General features: G+C 45.1%; 1 protein-coding gene across 7 annotated transcripts in view; it reads right to left on the bottom strand.

Moving 5' to 3' along the window:
- Positions 1-14,465, bottom strand: part of DLGAP4 (DLG associated protein 4) — a 367,380-nt gene that overhangs the window by 120,059 nt on the left and 232,856 nt on the right. For all 7 annotated transcript variants that reach the window (XM_068263408.1, XM_068263407.1, XM_068263412.1 and 4 more), the window contains 2 exons: positions 11,712-12,768; positions 5,190-5,398 (listed from right to left, as the gene is read on the bottom strand). In XM_068263408.1, coding sequence (XP_068119509.1) covers positions 5,190-5,398; positions 11,712-12,710 — 1,208 coding nt within the window. In that variant the 5' untranslated portion in view covers positions 12,711-12,768. The remainder of the gene's footprint in view (positions 1-5,189; positions 5,399-11,711; positions 12,769-14,465) is intronic.

Raw genomic sequence — 14,465 nt, 5'->3', positions numbered from 1 at the left:
TATTTGAACTTCCTGATCACTGCAGTGACACAGGAAGCGCCGGGATGGAGCCGGAACAGAGCGGTGCAGCGCAGAGAAGACGCCCGGGAGCCAGCGTCAGGTAATGTATACCTGATCGGATCGGCCGCCGCTGGCGACGCGCACCCTACCCGCGGGCGATCGAGGGTAATTTCCCACACAGCGCGATCGACGGACCGATCCGATTTCGGGAGGAAATCGGATCGGCGGGTGCGTTTAGCGCGAACGATTGGCAGCAGATTCGATCCCAGGATCGAATCTGCTGTCGAAACGGCCGCGAATCGGGCCAGTGTATGGCCACCTTAACTTAGTCGGAGAGCTTAATGGCTTGTTTGCAGAGAGATAACAACTGGAGTTTCTCAACTCTTCCTGTACTGGAAACAATTAGACTGATGTATCTGATCTTAATGTTTTATTTCTTAGCTGTACTACACATACAAATCATAATATCATAATTTTTTTTTCGCTTCAGTGTCTCTTTAAGCAGCTGAGTGTAAGGACTGAAAGGGAGAGGGGGCGCAGAAAGAGCTGGATGAGAAGATTACAGCCTGAAGATCTGGTAGTCAGCCTGTTAGGAAGTGGCTGAATCATGAGCTCCTGATCAGTGATTGATTTTGCAACAGCTAATCAAGGCACCTCTAAACAGATGAAAAAAGAAACATTTAGAATTAGGATTCATTTATGCCTGTGTTGAGCTTTAAAGCAAGAGTGAACTTTCCATCCTTTCTTCACACTAAAGTGAACCTGAGGTGTTTATTTAAAAAAAAAAAAAAAGATACTTTGGGCCCTTTCACTGTGCATGTTGTATTGCAAAACCATCTCTACCGAAACGTCGCACCGCACGTTAGACATGCAGTGCGACTATACAATGAAGCATACTGTACAATGAAAGTATGCTTCACTGCCACTGTAAACATGTGCGTTACAAGGTTACCACAGAGCATGCTGTTACTTCATCCGAACCTGCTGCACCTTACTCAGTTGGAAACGCAACATAGAACATATGAAAAGGCCCTTACTTAGGTAACGGGAAGCTCAGTGGCTTCATGTTTCCTTCTCACCCCTACCATCCAATTGCCTGACCCCTCTGAACATATATTTGATAAGAGCTGTTCTCATTGCTGCACTCCCCGTGTACAAGTGTGGCCGTACTGCACCTGCGCGGGTACTGCCATGTCTGCGCAGTAAGCTGAAACCACTAGTGAGAAGGCGTGGCCGTACTCAAGCAAGAGCATGGCTGTGAACAGCTGTGAACTTTCAGCGGGTCCTGGCCAGTGGAGGGGGTCTCGAAGAGGATGTGGGAACCCTCTGGCACAATGTGGATCTTGATTTAATTAATAATTACATTTTTTAATATGCTAATTTCATTCATCCTGGCAACAATTAATGCAGTATAGGCCCTTTCCTGAAACTGGAGTTGCACTTAAAAACAACCAAGGTTGTAAAAACTTAAAAAACCTCTCATGCAAAGCTCTTTTAGAATAGAGGCAGTAACTCATCGTTCGCCAGTAAAACTTTTGAATCTCCGCCCCTTCACGGCAAACCTGCCATGGAACTTTTTGCCTGAAGTGTTCAGAAGTTCTGAAGCCACATCCACCTGTACCGCCTCGGCCCCTTTCCAGCTCGGCAGTAGCGGCCTAGTAGCCGACTGCCGAGCTGGGGGTTGGCCATGGAACTGCTGGTGGGGGTGGCTTTGGAACACTCCGATAAAAATGGCAACAGCTGTCTACCCAATGGTCGGAGTTCCAGAAGAGGCATTATTTACAAATGAGCAGGCCAGTTACTGCTGCTGGCACCCTTCCATTCTAGTAGCTTGGCTGCTGCTGCATTCCGGTATAGACATCAGTTATATCACACACGCAGGCAGCACGCTGGAGCCTCTGCATGCACTCCACGTTGCCCCATCAGCACCATGGAGGCTGAGCAACATGACATAGCCCGTGCCTGCAGCTTTTACAGCATACTGAGGCAGATTTGTGCGCTGCTGCGGGCAGGCTAATGAGGGAGACATGGGAGGCAGGATGAGAGGTATTTAATTATGCGGCCACAGAGTGAGGCCCACCGACCCTGGCTGAGACATTTCCAGACAGATTTGCTGGGACATTTGCCTACAAGCTGGGACATTTTTGTAACTTTTGCGGACCCTGGGACCGGGACTTTAATTCAGGGAAATATGTTTTAGGCCTCTTGCACACTACATTCAATTCCAGATCGTATAAAAATTCAGAATCGCATGTAGTGTGCAAGAGGCTGAGGAAATCAGATGTGTTTTTCAGTAATGTGAAAACGAATGCGGAAACGCATGTAATGCTTCCCTGTGGAGATTGGCAGTGAAGTGATGCAATGTGCGTTTTTTTCTGCTGTGGGAAAAAAAATGTCCGATTCCTATTTGCCGGCAGTCAGCTGCTATCAGAAGGCCATAACTGCAAAGAATTGTCTGCGGAACACCGCAGCCGTTATCGACGGACTTAAGTGTGATCCCTGTGAGCCCCTGCTATCTCTAGCTGTGTAATGATCAATGCAGCAGAAGGTTATAAGACCATCTATCGGAAGAAGTGAATTGGATCATGCCCAATGTGTGTTGCTGAGCGCATTTCAGCAATGCATACAGTATGCAATACACAAGGCCTTCAGAAGTGCATTGTCTGATGCTCTCACTTATGCACTGTATAGCACTCAGTTATCATAAGGCATTTTTGTCCAAACACAGCACTGCCCCATTATGTGTCAGTGGGGATGGGATCAGCACTACAATGGACAGAAACCTCAACGTAGCCCTAAAAACATTTAGTGATGGATAGGCGCTCCTGAGCCAATGCTTAGCACTTTTAATAAAACAATATTGACCAGATGAAGTGGGTATAACCTGAGAAACGAGTTGCTGTTTGTATCTAATTATGAAAATCTGAAGTATGTCTGTTTTCTTACCCTGTTATAGTTTTTTCAAAGTTTTACTATTTTATGGATGCCTCCATCCCTTCCAAATCCATTTGGCCCTCATTACATGAGTACTGCGAGTTAGAGTAGTTCCCATTTGAACACTACTCTACACATTTCTTTTCCTGGACAGTGGCCTGAAAGTTACACCCTTTGTGTTTTTTCACATGCGGTTTGTGAGTACCCTTCTTCTTACTACATTTTTATAGTATAATTTGTGAATTACAAAAAGCTTCCTATTTCAGATAAGATAAGGAAATTATGATCAGAAGATAACTGAATTTGAATCCCCCCTCCCTTTGAGGAATTTACATAGTGATGTAAGCCTGTTTAGGTAATGAGTGAGAGAAAATTAACACTGAGCGGTTGTAATGCTGGGGGGGTCATACTTTCTGACCAACCAGCGCAACAAGGCTAAGTAGCTGGATAGTAGAAGAGGCTCCACAGATGGACACAGGAGTAATGAACAAGGGAGCAATATTGCCCAGAGCAACTGCAGCTCTGGGCCGCCTATCAGGCTAGATGCTATGTGATACAATACACAACAGACGTAGTCGGTAACAGGCTTGGGTCATACACGTTAATTCAGATGTCAGTTGTATTGGAAGGATTAGGCAGATTCGTAGTCGAGAAGCGGGCAAAGGTCGGTACACAATACAATATACAATATAACAATAATACAATACTGACTGACTATAGTACATATATATCGTGCTGATGCGCAATATATGAAATGTAGCTCTCAAATAAATCACTAGCTAAAACACAAGTAATGACAGTTAACAAGACAGACAACAGACAGACAGATGGAATCCAGCAAAGGACTGGCACCACTCCAGTATGTTATAGCTCAAATACTTTAATGATACATCAAAAGCAACGACAGACTGCTGTTTCGGCCTTCCATAGGCCTTTGTCAAGTTGCACAAAATAATAATATTTTGTGCAACTTGACAAAGGCCTATGGAAGGCCGAAACAGCAGTCTGTCGTTGCTTTTGATGTATCATTAAAGTATTTGAGCTATAACATACTGAAGTGGTGCCGGTCCTTTGCTGGATTTCATTATTACGACCCCTTGGTACTGGGGTGGGTCCTTGGCACACATTTTTATTTTTGAATTTCATCGGTGCTCCTGGATTTACTTTTGCACATAACAGACAGACAGCGCTAAAACAGCGACTAGATTGGCTGAGCATTCTGCTCAGCCAATCTAGTCGCTGTTTTAACGACGGCAACAGTCACACTGAGATAGACAAGACTAACAGGTAGGAGCGAACAAATGGCAACCACTGCTATAGTTCGTCCTCAAGAACAAGGCTAGGAGGAATAATACCAGTCACCAACGTGGTGCTGGCAGAATCTAACTATCAGGATCAGAAGGACTTCACTGACCCCCTAAGGCCAGCAAATGTCCAGCAGACATGACATTACAGAGCAAAGCATTATACAATTACAAAAACAACTTTCACAGCATAGACCCAACGACAACTCAGAGAGCTGAACTCTATGTCGGGCGGGGTATGAAATGGGAGGCAGACTTTTATGCTGGCATCAGCCAATGGATGCAGGTATGCAAATTCCCACACAGCTGAATGGTAATCATTCAATCCTGAGCTGGCTTGATTACCATTTGCTAGCTGGCTGTGAATGCAAAGGACTCCCATAAGAAATACATGCATGTATTATTGAACAACATGCATGCAGGAAATCCAGGGCTATCTGGCCGCAGCTCAGCTGCAACAAGCAATTGGTGGAATGATGAGAGCATCCTGAACTGCCCAGAACTGCAGAGCGATTGCAAATGACAATGAGACTTATTGCGAATGCGCAACCGAATGCAAGCAGATAAGCCAGAACTGTCCGTTTGCAGCTCCACTGCAACAGACAGAACACGCTACAGGAGGGATCCTTACAGCTGTGTTTTCTTTTCTCATATCGTATCACATTTCTACTAAATCTGACAGTGAACATTTAAATCAACAGGATAGGTAAGTCAAATAAGTAATTTCATATTGGATTTTTTTGGGGGGTTAATTAAAGTTGAGGTACTTCATATCCATGTAGTACAGTAGTCTGCTGCAAACATCTGATGTATTGGCTGCATTTCCCCATGTCTACCAGAAGGTGGCAGTGATTATTCACATAACCTGCTTTCATAAGCTTATTATCCTATGCTGTACTTCAGGCATCCAAATAAAATCAGCTGGAGGTCATAATATTGCTGTTCTGTTACCTCTGCGTAGTGCTCTCGCTCAGTGACTGCTGCGTGGCCTTGAGGTAGCTCTGCCTCCTAGCTGCAGTTTTTGGGGATGGCTGTGGGCTCCCTTCTGAGTCCTCACTGTCCACATCCCCCATAGCTTTAATGTAGCTTCCACTGCGCATTCGCCTACATGGGATGTCATCTTCTTTAGTGGGGCCTCCGGGCCAGTCACCACCTGGTACCTGAAAATCACGTGCATATGAATTAAATACAAATAGAGTAGGTAACCTGCCTAAAAATTAAAATATTAGCAAAAATATGATGAAAATGCAGGTATTAATCAAATTAAATCAGATGTTAGTTGTTATTAACTTGGGTGCATGGGAATGCTACTGGTTTCTGCAAGCTACATCTCAATTTGGGGCATGCAAATTAACCATCAGGCCTCAAAGTCTATTCTCAAACCATAAGTCTTAGTCTATAGACTATTCGGGCAAGCAAGTTAACCTGCATCAGGACAATATTTTAAGGGATGCCAGTTCCTTTCCCACTATATTTGTGTGATGTGGGATAAAACCGGAGTACCTGGATTCAGCCCATGCACACACCAGGAGAACATGCAATCTCTATGCAGATAGTGATTTGGACCTGGAACTCTAGTGCTGCCAAGCAAGAATGCTAACCACTCCACCACCACACCAGCTCCCTATTGGGCTGATGCAAAGTGTAAATGCAAAGTGCAAGACTGACAGTAGCCAATCAGAGTTCAGTTCATTGATGCTGGAAGATGAGTTCAGATTGGTTGTCGTAGGTTACTTTGCATTTTGGAATAAGCTACTTTTGGTTTTATGTAATAAGGCTGCCATCTTGACCTCCAAACAAAATACCAGTTTCTTTGCTGTTATTCTGATCCTCTGGCTATATTTTTTTCTGTATCAGTTATCTGGATCCCCACTGTTTATGGCATTGCTAGTTAACAACATTTGTGTCTGGAGAGAGGATTTAAGGGTAGGACTGGGAACCTCAACTTCACCTTCTGACCTATGTCTGAACTTTGACTTTCACATTCAGTCCCATTATTTTTACAATAAAACTATTTGTTTTAGATGAGAGCCAGCACATTTCCAGTTCATCTAAAATCCATGCCCTGAGCTCTTTCATAAAGAAAGAGGTATTCTGTGGAATAGAGATAGTTATAGATTGAAGGCCCAATCTACAGCTCAGGAGCCTATAGGCACAGAAGTTCTATTGCTCCAAACCTCACCTTCCATTGAACCTGCAAATGCAGACACAGTCTTAGGCCCGGTTCACACTTGCGGTGGCCCTCCGGAATCGCCGTGCCGGAGCCGCACCGCCTGCAGAACGGACGGAACGGACGCACGGCATAGCAATGAAAGCCTATGCGTCCGTTCACATGCGTCCGTTCTGCCGAACCGGAGCCGGACCGGATCCGGGCCGGATCCGGACTCCGGCCTCCGTTCCAACATGCGCTATTTTTTCATCCGGCTCCTCCGGCAGCCGTATCCGGGGCGGAGCCGGACTGCACCATCCGGCCAATACACACCAATGGGAACCGGAGAGCGCACAACACACTGGCTGAGAAATCCGGATGTTCTACCCCACTTCCTATGGGGATTGTTGCGGCGATATTGGATGGGGACACATGGGCAAGCATTTTGGAGTGGAGCAGCACAGCTGGATCCGGATCCGGAGATGTTGGCAGCATGTCGGAGGTGGAGGTGAGTGCTAAACAGCAGAGGGCCTGATTCCACAGGTCCCCCTTCTGCTGACCTCCCAGACCCCAACATTTTTTTTGTTTTTAACGTAACTTTTGCCAAACGGATCCGGATCGCATCCTGATGGACACCTGATGCAACCTGACCGGATCCGGATCGGATCCGGATCAGAACCGTACGGTTCCGATCCGGATCCGGTCCGGATCCGGTCAGGTCATCCGGTCCGTTTGGCAAACAACCGCTAATGTGAACCGGGCCTTAACTGGCCCAGTATAGTTGCCGCAGTATAGGTAGCTAGTATTGTTGCCCCCAGTATAGGTAGCTAGTATTGTTGCCCCCAGTATAGGTAGTATAGTTGCCCCAGTATAGGTAGCTAGTATAGTTGCCCCCAGTATAGGTAGTATAGTTGCCCCAGTATAGGTAGCTAGTATTGTTGCCCCCAGTATAGGTAGTATAGTTGCCCCAGTATAGGTAGCTAGTATAGTTGCCCCCAGTATAGGTAGTATAGTTGCCCCAGTATAGGTAGCTAGTATAGTTGCCTCCAGTATACTGTAGGTAGTATAGTTGCCCCAGTATAGGTTAACGAGGTGGTTCCCCTGGACCCCTCCCTCCCCAACTGCCGATGCAGCAGGACAGGCTCACTGGTTCCGTCTCGCCTGTCCTGCTTGTAGACCTCAGATCCGCGTGAGCCGGCGCGGCTCCTATAGCCACATGTATACCGGGAGTAATCACTTACGCATGGCTATGGGAGCCGCAGCGGGTCCCGCAATCTAAGGTCTACAAGCAGGACAGGGGAGGGGGACACGGTGAGCCTGTACTGCTGCAGGAGGTGGCCATCAATTGCTTCAAGAAGGCAAGCGGCGGCCAGGGAGGGAGCCAGGAGCAAGGGGGGGTGGGCGGGATGCCGCCTGAGGAAGCGGCGTCACCTGGCGTCATGTGCGGGATGGCTCTGCCTAGCACACACACTATCTTGGCAGTTGGACTGAGCAATTGCAGCTCAGTAAGTGCTTTTGAAAATAAAGAACACCTTGAGAAATACTAAAAATAAAGAACACCCCCATTAGTAGATGGACTAGTCCAAAACCTGTCAAAATGTTGCTACCTACTGTGACAACAACATAGGAAAATAGCAATGTATAGGTAATTTTACTCTGGGACAAATATATCCAGTGGCTGGATATTGTCTCTTCCTGTTCAGTAAGCCAGCACCTATTCAGTAAGGCATCCTTGGGCAAGGTTCTCTAACACTTAGTGTCTACTGAGCGTGCCCTGGTGGCTTCAGCTCAAACACTTTGAGTTAGGAGAAAAGCGCAATATAAATGACATTTGTCTTGTCTCTGACATAGGGCATGATTCACAAAGCTTTTTCACCTATTTTCACCTTATCTATATTACATGTTTAAGCTTCGAAAGAGCAAAAATATATAATCAAGGTAAGAAAAGTACCATACTATTGAAATTAAGATTAATCAGGAACAACTTACTGAGTGATTATTTTGCTTGTAAATGTGCTGAAAGGTTATTTTTTATCAATTAGGTGATAAGTCATGTATGAGAAGTTTTGTGAATAGAGCCTATTGGAGACCTGGGTTCAATTCCCGGCTCTTCCTCTTGAGTAAGCAAGCACTTTTTTTTTTTTTCCATCTATGTGCGCCCCCGCACTGCACGGCTAGCAATTACGGTTTCTGTTTATTGACCTGATGAAGTGGGCTGTGTCCCATGAAACGCGTTGTCTACAGTTTAACTCCTTCATTTTATCATTTTTTTTCTTTCATTTTTTTTCCACCTATGTGAGTCTCCTGATGAGGTAAGATACCTCTTTTTATTTATTTTGCATTTCCCATATTGGTTCTTTGACAAGTTCTAAGGGCGCCTCAGCCGATTTGCTTCCTTATTCAGTAAGAAGTTCTTGGGTGAGACTCCCTAACACTGCTACTGTACACTGAGTGTGCTCTAGTAGCTGCCTCGCAAGTGCTTTGAGTCCAATATGAGAAAAGGGTTACACAACTACTGGAATTATTATCTTACATGTATTTATTTTTAAGTTTTAACTTTTTTTTCTGCAATAGCAGTGCTTTAAAGTGTGTCTACATTTGGAAAGCCATTTTAAATATGGTTCTATGTTTTCCACTGAAGCCTGATTACATACATTTCCTTTGTTTCTCGGAAGTCCTCTTCCTCAACTATTCCTACTTTCTGCCTATAGCAGGGGTGTCAAACTCAAATAGACGGAGGAGCGAAATGAAAAACTTATACCAGGCCGAGGGCCTATTAGGTTGGAGCTGCTCTGCTGTCTTCATGTCACTGCTGCATGACACAGCGCCAGGCATGCAGCGAAGAGGATAAGGGGAGCGGACTTCTGTGCAGTTTGGGCTGCCAACTCCATGGGGTAAAGGAGCAGCAGCCGGGGAGTAAGGGACCCCTTCGTTCGTTAGAGACGAAGCAAGGGAGTGATAGAGGGTAATCACGCTCTATCACTCATACAAGGAAGGAAGGCAGAGCAATCTTACAGTAGGAGTGGGCGGAGCAGGGAGCATGGCAGCGGGCCAAAATCACTGGTAATTGAGAAAGCACTGGCGGGCCACGTTTTCTGGCACTGTGGGAGAAATTTGGCAAGCGGGCCAGAGTTTGACACATGTGGCCTATAGGAACCAGACTTTACAAAGTAAAAGTATGTAGCTAATTAGGCTTCAGAAGAGAACAGGCTCATGCCTTTATTTTGTCCCTCAAGTCCCATTTCTCTCTTATTCCCACTTCCTGCATATAGATGGGCAGCACGTGGGAATATCTGAAGATCTGCTGGCAGATTACAGGTGAAGTGAGAATCTCTTAGGAACTAGACCTCACAGAAACATGGTAAAGAAATGTAGCTGATATTGCTTCAGAGGACATACAAATATCCTTTACATAAAAAATATCCAGCATTCAGGTACAATTTAAAATCAAATGGCAACAGAACACATTGCTAGCCTGTAGGCTAGTGACGTGCAGTGCCGTCCCTACAAATGTCTCCAGAGGGATTGTGACCTGATTACTTTACTTTACGTACTGAATTACAAGCTGAAGGAGCTGCACATAGCAAAACTGACACCAGGGAAAGTGATTGCTAAGGGGCAGGGACCTATGGTTTTTTTTAACTCTATCTACAGTCTCCAACTCTATACACAGCCTTCTTTTGTCCTCCACTAGAACCCCCTCCTTACATTGGTGTATGCAAGACTTCTCATGAGTCCCCTACTCTGGAATTACCATCCAAAGTACATCCATCACTTTTCAGTTCTTGAACCCTTTAATCGATTTCAGACTGCAACCCTCAGTCCCATTAAGAACCAGGGGCTTTTTTCTCCTTTTTTCACTTCCTGACCACTGTGTTTGGCTCAAAGAAAATGGCTCCTGACCAAGGTACTGAACTCATCTGTCTTTAGATAGCTGAGTTCTGTGCTGGCGGGGGCGCACCATTGCACGGGATCGGACGGTGTTCAAACTACGCTGAACCCAAACCGGTTAAAGGTAGGACAGTTCTGAGTGAAAGGTCCCTCTATACTTATTTGACTCACACCAGCTGAATAGGTTTCTGTGGACTGCGCTTCCAGCCATGGACAAGTTCATCTGTACTGGGCATACAACAGTACGGTCCACACATGCCCAGTAAAACTAAGCTCTCATGTACAGAGGAAAAAGCTTTGCCCGAGTGGCTTCATTCTACTGGGCATGCACAGACCTTACTAGCAGATGCCCAGTACAGATGGGAGTGACCCAGCGCTGGATCAGTGGGCTGTACGAGGACCATTCAGAGGTAAGTATCTAGTTTTTGTTTTTTAAATCCATTCAGGTGTACATTAGGTGAACACTTAAACCTCACCTTTTCAGACAAGCATACAATCTAATCTAGGCCATTCCCCTTCATTCTCATGCCAAATTCTACTAAGACCTAAAATGTACTGTCTCTAGATACACACACATATTACTCCCTCCCTATCCTTTGAGATTGTAAGTTCACAAGGCCATGGTTCTCTGCCTTATGTTTCTTGTTGCTGTACATTTTTGTTTGTTTCAATTTATTAATCACTGTTAGGGATGATCAATGAGATGCTAATATTTCTGAGTTCATGCAGATTTATGTACATTTTTAAGCAAATATATGCAGCTTGAACCAATCAAGTCCCACCCAGGTTAAAATTGATTGGTCCACTTTCAAGGTGCATATGCATACAAACAAGCTGCATATATTTGCCTAAAAAAATTACATACATCTGCATGAACTCGGAAATATTTGCATCTCATTGATCATCCCTAGTCACTGTAATATTTACATTATCTACCAACTCTGTATTATGTACCAGTGTCTGTATTTTGATGTACTCACGTTTGTTTTTTTACCCTGTATGGCCCTATTATAAATCCATGATAACAGCAAAAATAATAATAACTGCATGGAGGATAGATTGTTCCTACAGCAGGAAACCAGTCTGAGTTCAGGTCAGAAATATTATAAGATATAAACTTTCTAAACCTCTCAGAGGCTTTCTACCTCCGAGAAGAGGGAAAAAGCAACCGTGCTAATGCTGAATGCTTCAAATACAAGAGACGAGACACATCAATTGACTTATTTTTTGTATCTGTGCCAGAAGCCAAAACAGTAATTTTCAGTACTTTCTTGAAGAGGCTTTTCAGTTTATTTTTGGCTTATATCTAAGTTGTTCTTCATAACTTACCTTGGCAACTTGCTTTGAAAAACAAGCAGCATGCTCCTATCAGGAACTGAGCTGTTCATTATTGAAAGATACACATCTCTCTAAAAATTCCACATATCACTTACCTGTAGATATTGATAGCTGAGATCCTGATGACAAGACTTGGACTTCAGTAGAGCTTTGTCAATGGTGGCTGATGCTTTCTGACACACCTCTCTGGCATGACTAAGTGTCAGCGTTGACCAAGACCCTCTCTTTAGTGAGCCTGTTGAACTAGGAGGGACCACCTCATGGGGCGTAGGCAGGGGGGATAGGGTGAGGGATGGAGGTTGGAAGGGTGTGAATTTGAGGTCATTATTGCTTTTCGACGCCTTCAGCATGCTTTCACTGATCGTATTATACCCGCTCAAGAAATGTCTTGCTCCATGATCTGGGCGACGACCAAGAGTCATCATGCCTGCCGGATTGCGGTAACTTCCTGTATCACTGTCCAAGTTGTCGTCAGAACTCCACCAACCAGAACCAGCACCTCCTCGAGCTTGACCCTTGCCATCCCCCTTCCCTCGCTCTTTGCTTTTACTCCGTTTTGTTCCTTTAGCCTCCTCCGATGACCCCTTCTTGCCATTCACACTGCCCCTTCCACCACCCTCAAGGGACTGAGATTTTGCAAAGAGTTTTTGCACAGAGTGGACAAGGTGGCGTATGCGTCCAGGACTTTCACTACGGTCCTTTCCCTCCGGAGCTCCCCGTTGGAACTGTAGAGTGCTGAAGCCATCTCTGTGAATGGGCAACTGCTTTTCAAATTGGTCCAAAAGGCTAGCGGGAAGGCGATTAATTTTAGCAGGTTGTGCATGGGGAGTAGGATATGGTGGAGTCTCCTCAGGAGGTTCATAATGAGAATTAAAATGGATGCGGGGAAAGGTGCTACTGTTGGACAGCTGGTTGTTGAGAGGATATAGGCAGTCAGGATGTAAGGAATTATCGGGGTATCGAGGTTCCGGTGGATAAGCCTCAGTGGAGCTGATCAGGTATGGAGTCCGCTCTGGTTGAATATATAGGGAGTCTGAATGTGTGTCCAGGTTTCCGGACAGGTGCCGGCTACGGGCATCCCCCAGACCCTTCATTGTAGTCGGCACCTGCAGATCATCTCGTCACAGCTTGGGGATTTGACTTTCAACAGCCCTGGAAAAAAAAAATATGGATCTTAGAGGAAATTATAATAGTTTGTGGTGAAGTTTATTTAAGTGTTAGTGTACTAACAAGAAATTATGGTCAATGAGATGCTAATAATTTCAAGTTGATGCAAACTTTATGCAAATTGATACAGCTGAAAACAGACCAATCAAGTACATCAGCTGCTTTAGTTAAAGGACACCTGAAGTGGGATGGATATGGAGGCTGCCATATTTATTTCCTTTTAAACAATGCAAATTGCCTAGTACTGCTGATACTCTGCCTCTAATACTCCTAGCATAGACCTTGAAGCAGGCATATCAGAGACACTTCCTCTAGATGTGTTGTAGATGAAGAGCAGCCTACAGCATACAGGGACAGGGATGTGGGTGCTCTTCTCTGCTATTTGTTGTTTGAGCAGGTCTGTTACTTCTCGGTTTTTATTGATTTAAATAAGAGGAAAAAAAATCTTTAAAACACTTCTTTGGCTTTGGTTTGTATATGAAAAAAAAGGTTTTATTTACTTTACAGCTCCCCAGTGTTGCTTTAAATGTGTATTTTAAAAGAAAATGGAAAAAGCGGGTTGCGGGTCGGGGAGCGGGTCGGGTGCGGGTATTAAATTCAGCTGAAAGCGGGTTGCGGGTTGGGTGCGGGTATGAAAAAATTGTACCCACGCAGGCCTTTACCTGGGGCTTCTGCCAGCCAATGCAGCGGACCTGTGTCCACGCAGCCGCACGCATCCTTGTTCACGCTCCCATAGCCGGGAGGAGTAGAGGAGTAGAGATTTTCTCATACTATGCCTGCACAGGACACTCCTGGCTACAGGAACGCGTATTAAGATACGCGTGGCCAGGGTGCAGTAGAGGTCGAGTTAGAAGTCGGCTTCCACTGCGTGAAGAAAAGTGAGCCGTGGTGGGGGAACGGAGGGGTTGGTCTAGGACATATAGGGCACAGGTCAACTGCAGGGGGCTGGCAGAAGCCCCAGGTAAGTTAAACTCTTAGTCTTTTTTGTTTATTTCAGTTGCGCTTTAAGTTTGACTGCATTTGCCCTCTGCTTGTTTCAGGTGTGTGATTTGAGTAGGTAATGTGTAGTGACTGCACACTCCAAAACCGCCTCCAGTCGACGTGCCCGGCCAATGATCCAGCAGCACTCAGGATCAGCAGACAATATGGCAAAGAAGAAGCCGGCACCGTCTATAAATAACTTTCTGCTCTTTTATTGCATGAAGAATATTCCAGCAGATTTCAGCAACGTTTCGAAGCTGCACGCCTCTTTATCAAGCTTGCTGGAAGTCATGTGTGTGTGATTTGATGCACTAATGATGCCTGAAACAGCAGCAGGATGCAAGAAAACTTGTATTGTTTAAAAGGAAATAAATATGGCAGCCTTCATATCTTTCTCAATTCAGGTGTGCTTTCTAATGCAGTTTTAAATTAAAACAATGGGGCCCTAGGCAAGAATAAAATAGGGCCTAACCATAAAGCAGGCCCTACATGGGTCTGGGGCTATCAAGCATAACTGCTCGTGCATAAACATTTGTTAGGGCCTAGTATTGTCAGTCAGGAAGATAGCATTAAGCTATTTGTGAGGTAAACTCTCTCCTGATTGGCCGAGTTTTGGTGCAGTGTTAAAAAAAATAAATAAAAAAAAAATGACAAGGTGATGTCAGTCAAGTGTGATTGGTCGGCTGACAGGTGAAGGTATG

This window comes from Hyperolius riggenbachi, chromosome 12 (assembly GCF_040937935.1).
Source record: "Hyperolius riggenbachi isolate aHypRig1 chromosome 12, aHypRig1.pri, whole genome shotgun sequence".
NCBI lineage: Eukaryota > Metazoa > Chordata > Amphibia > Anura > Hyperoliidae > Hyperolius > Hyperolius riggenbachi.
Note: the sequence above shows the minus strand (reverse complement) of the source record. Positions and strands in the feature narration are given on the sequence as shown.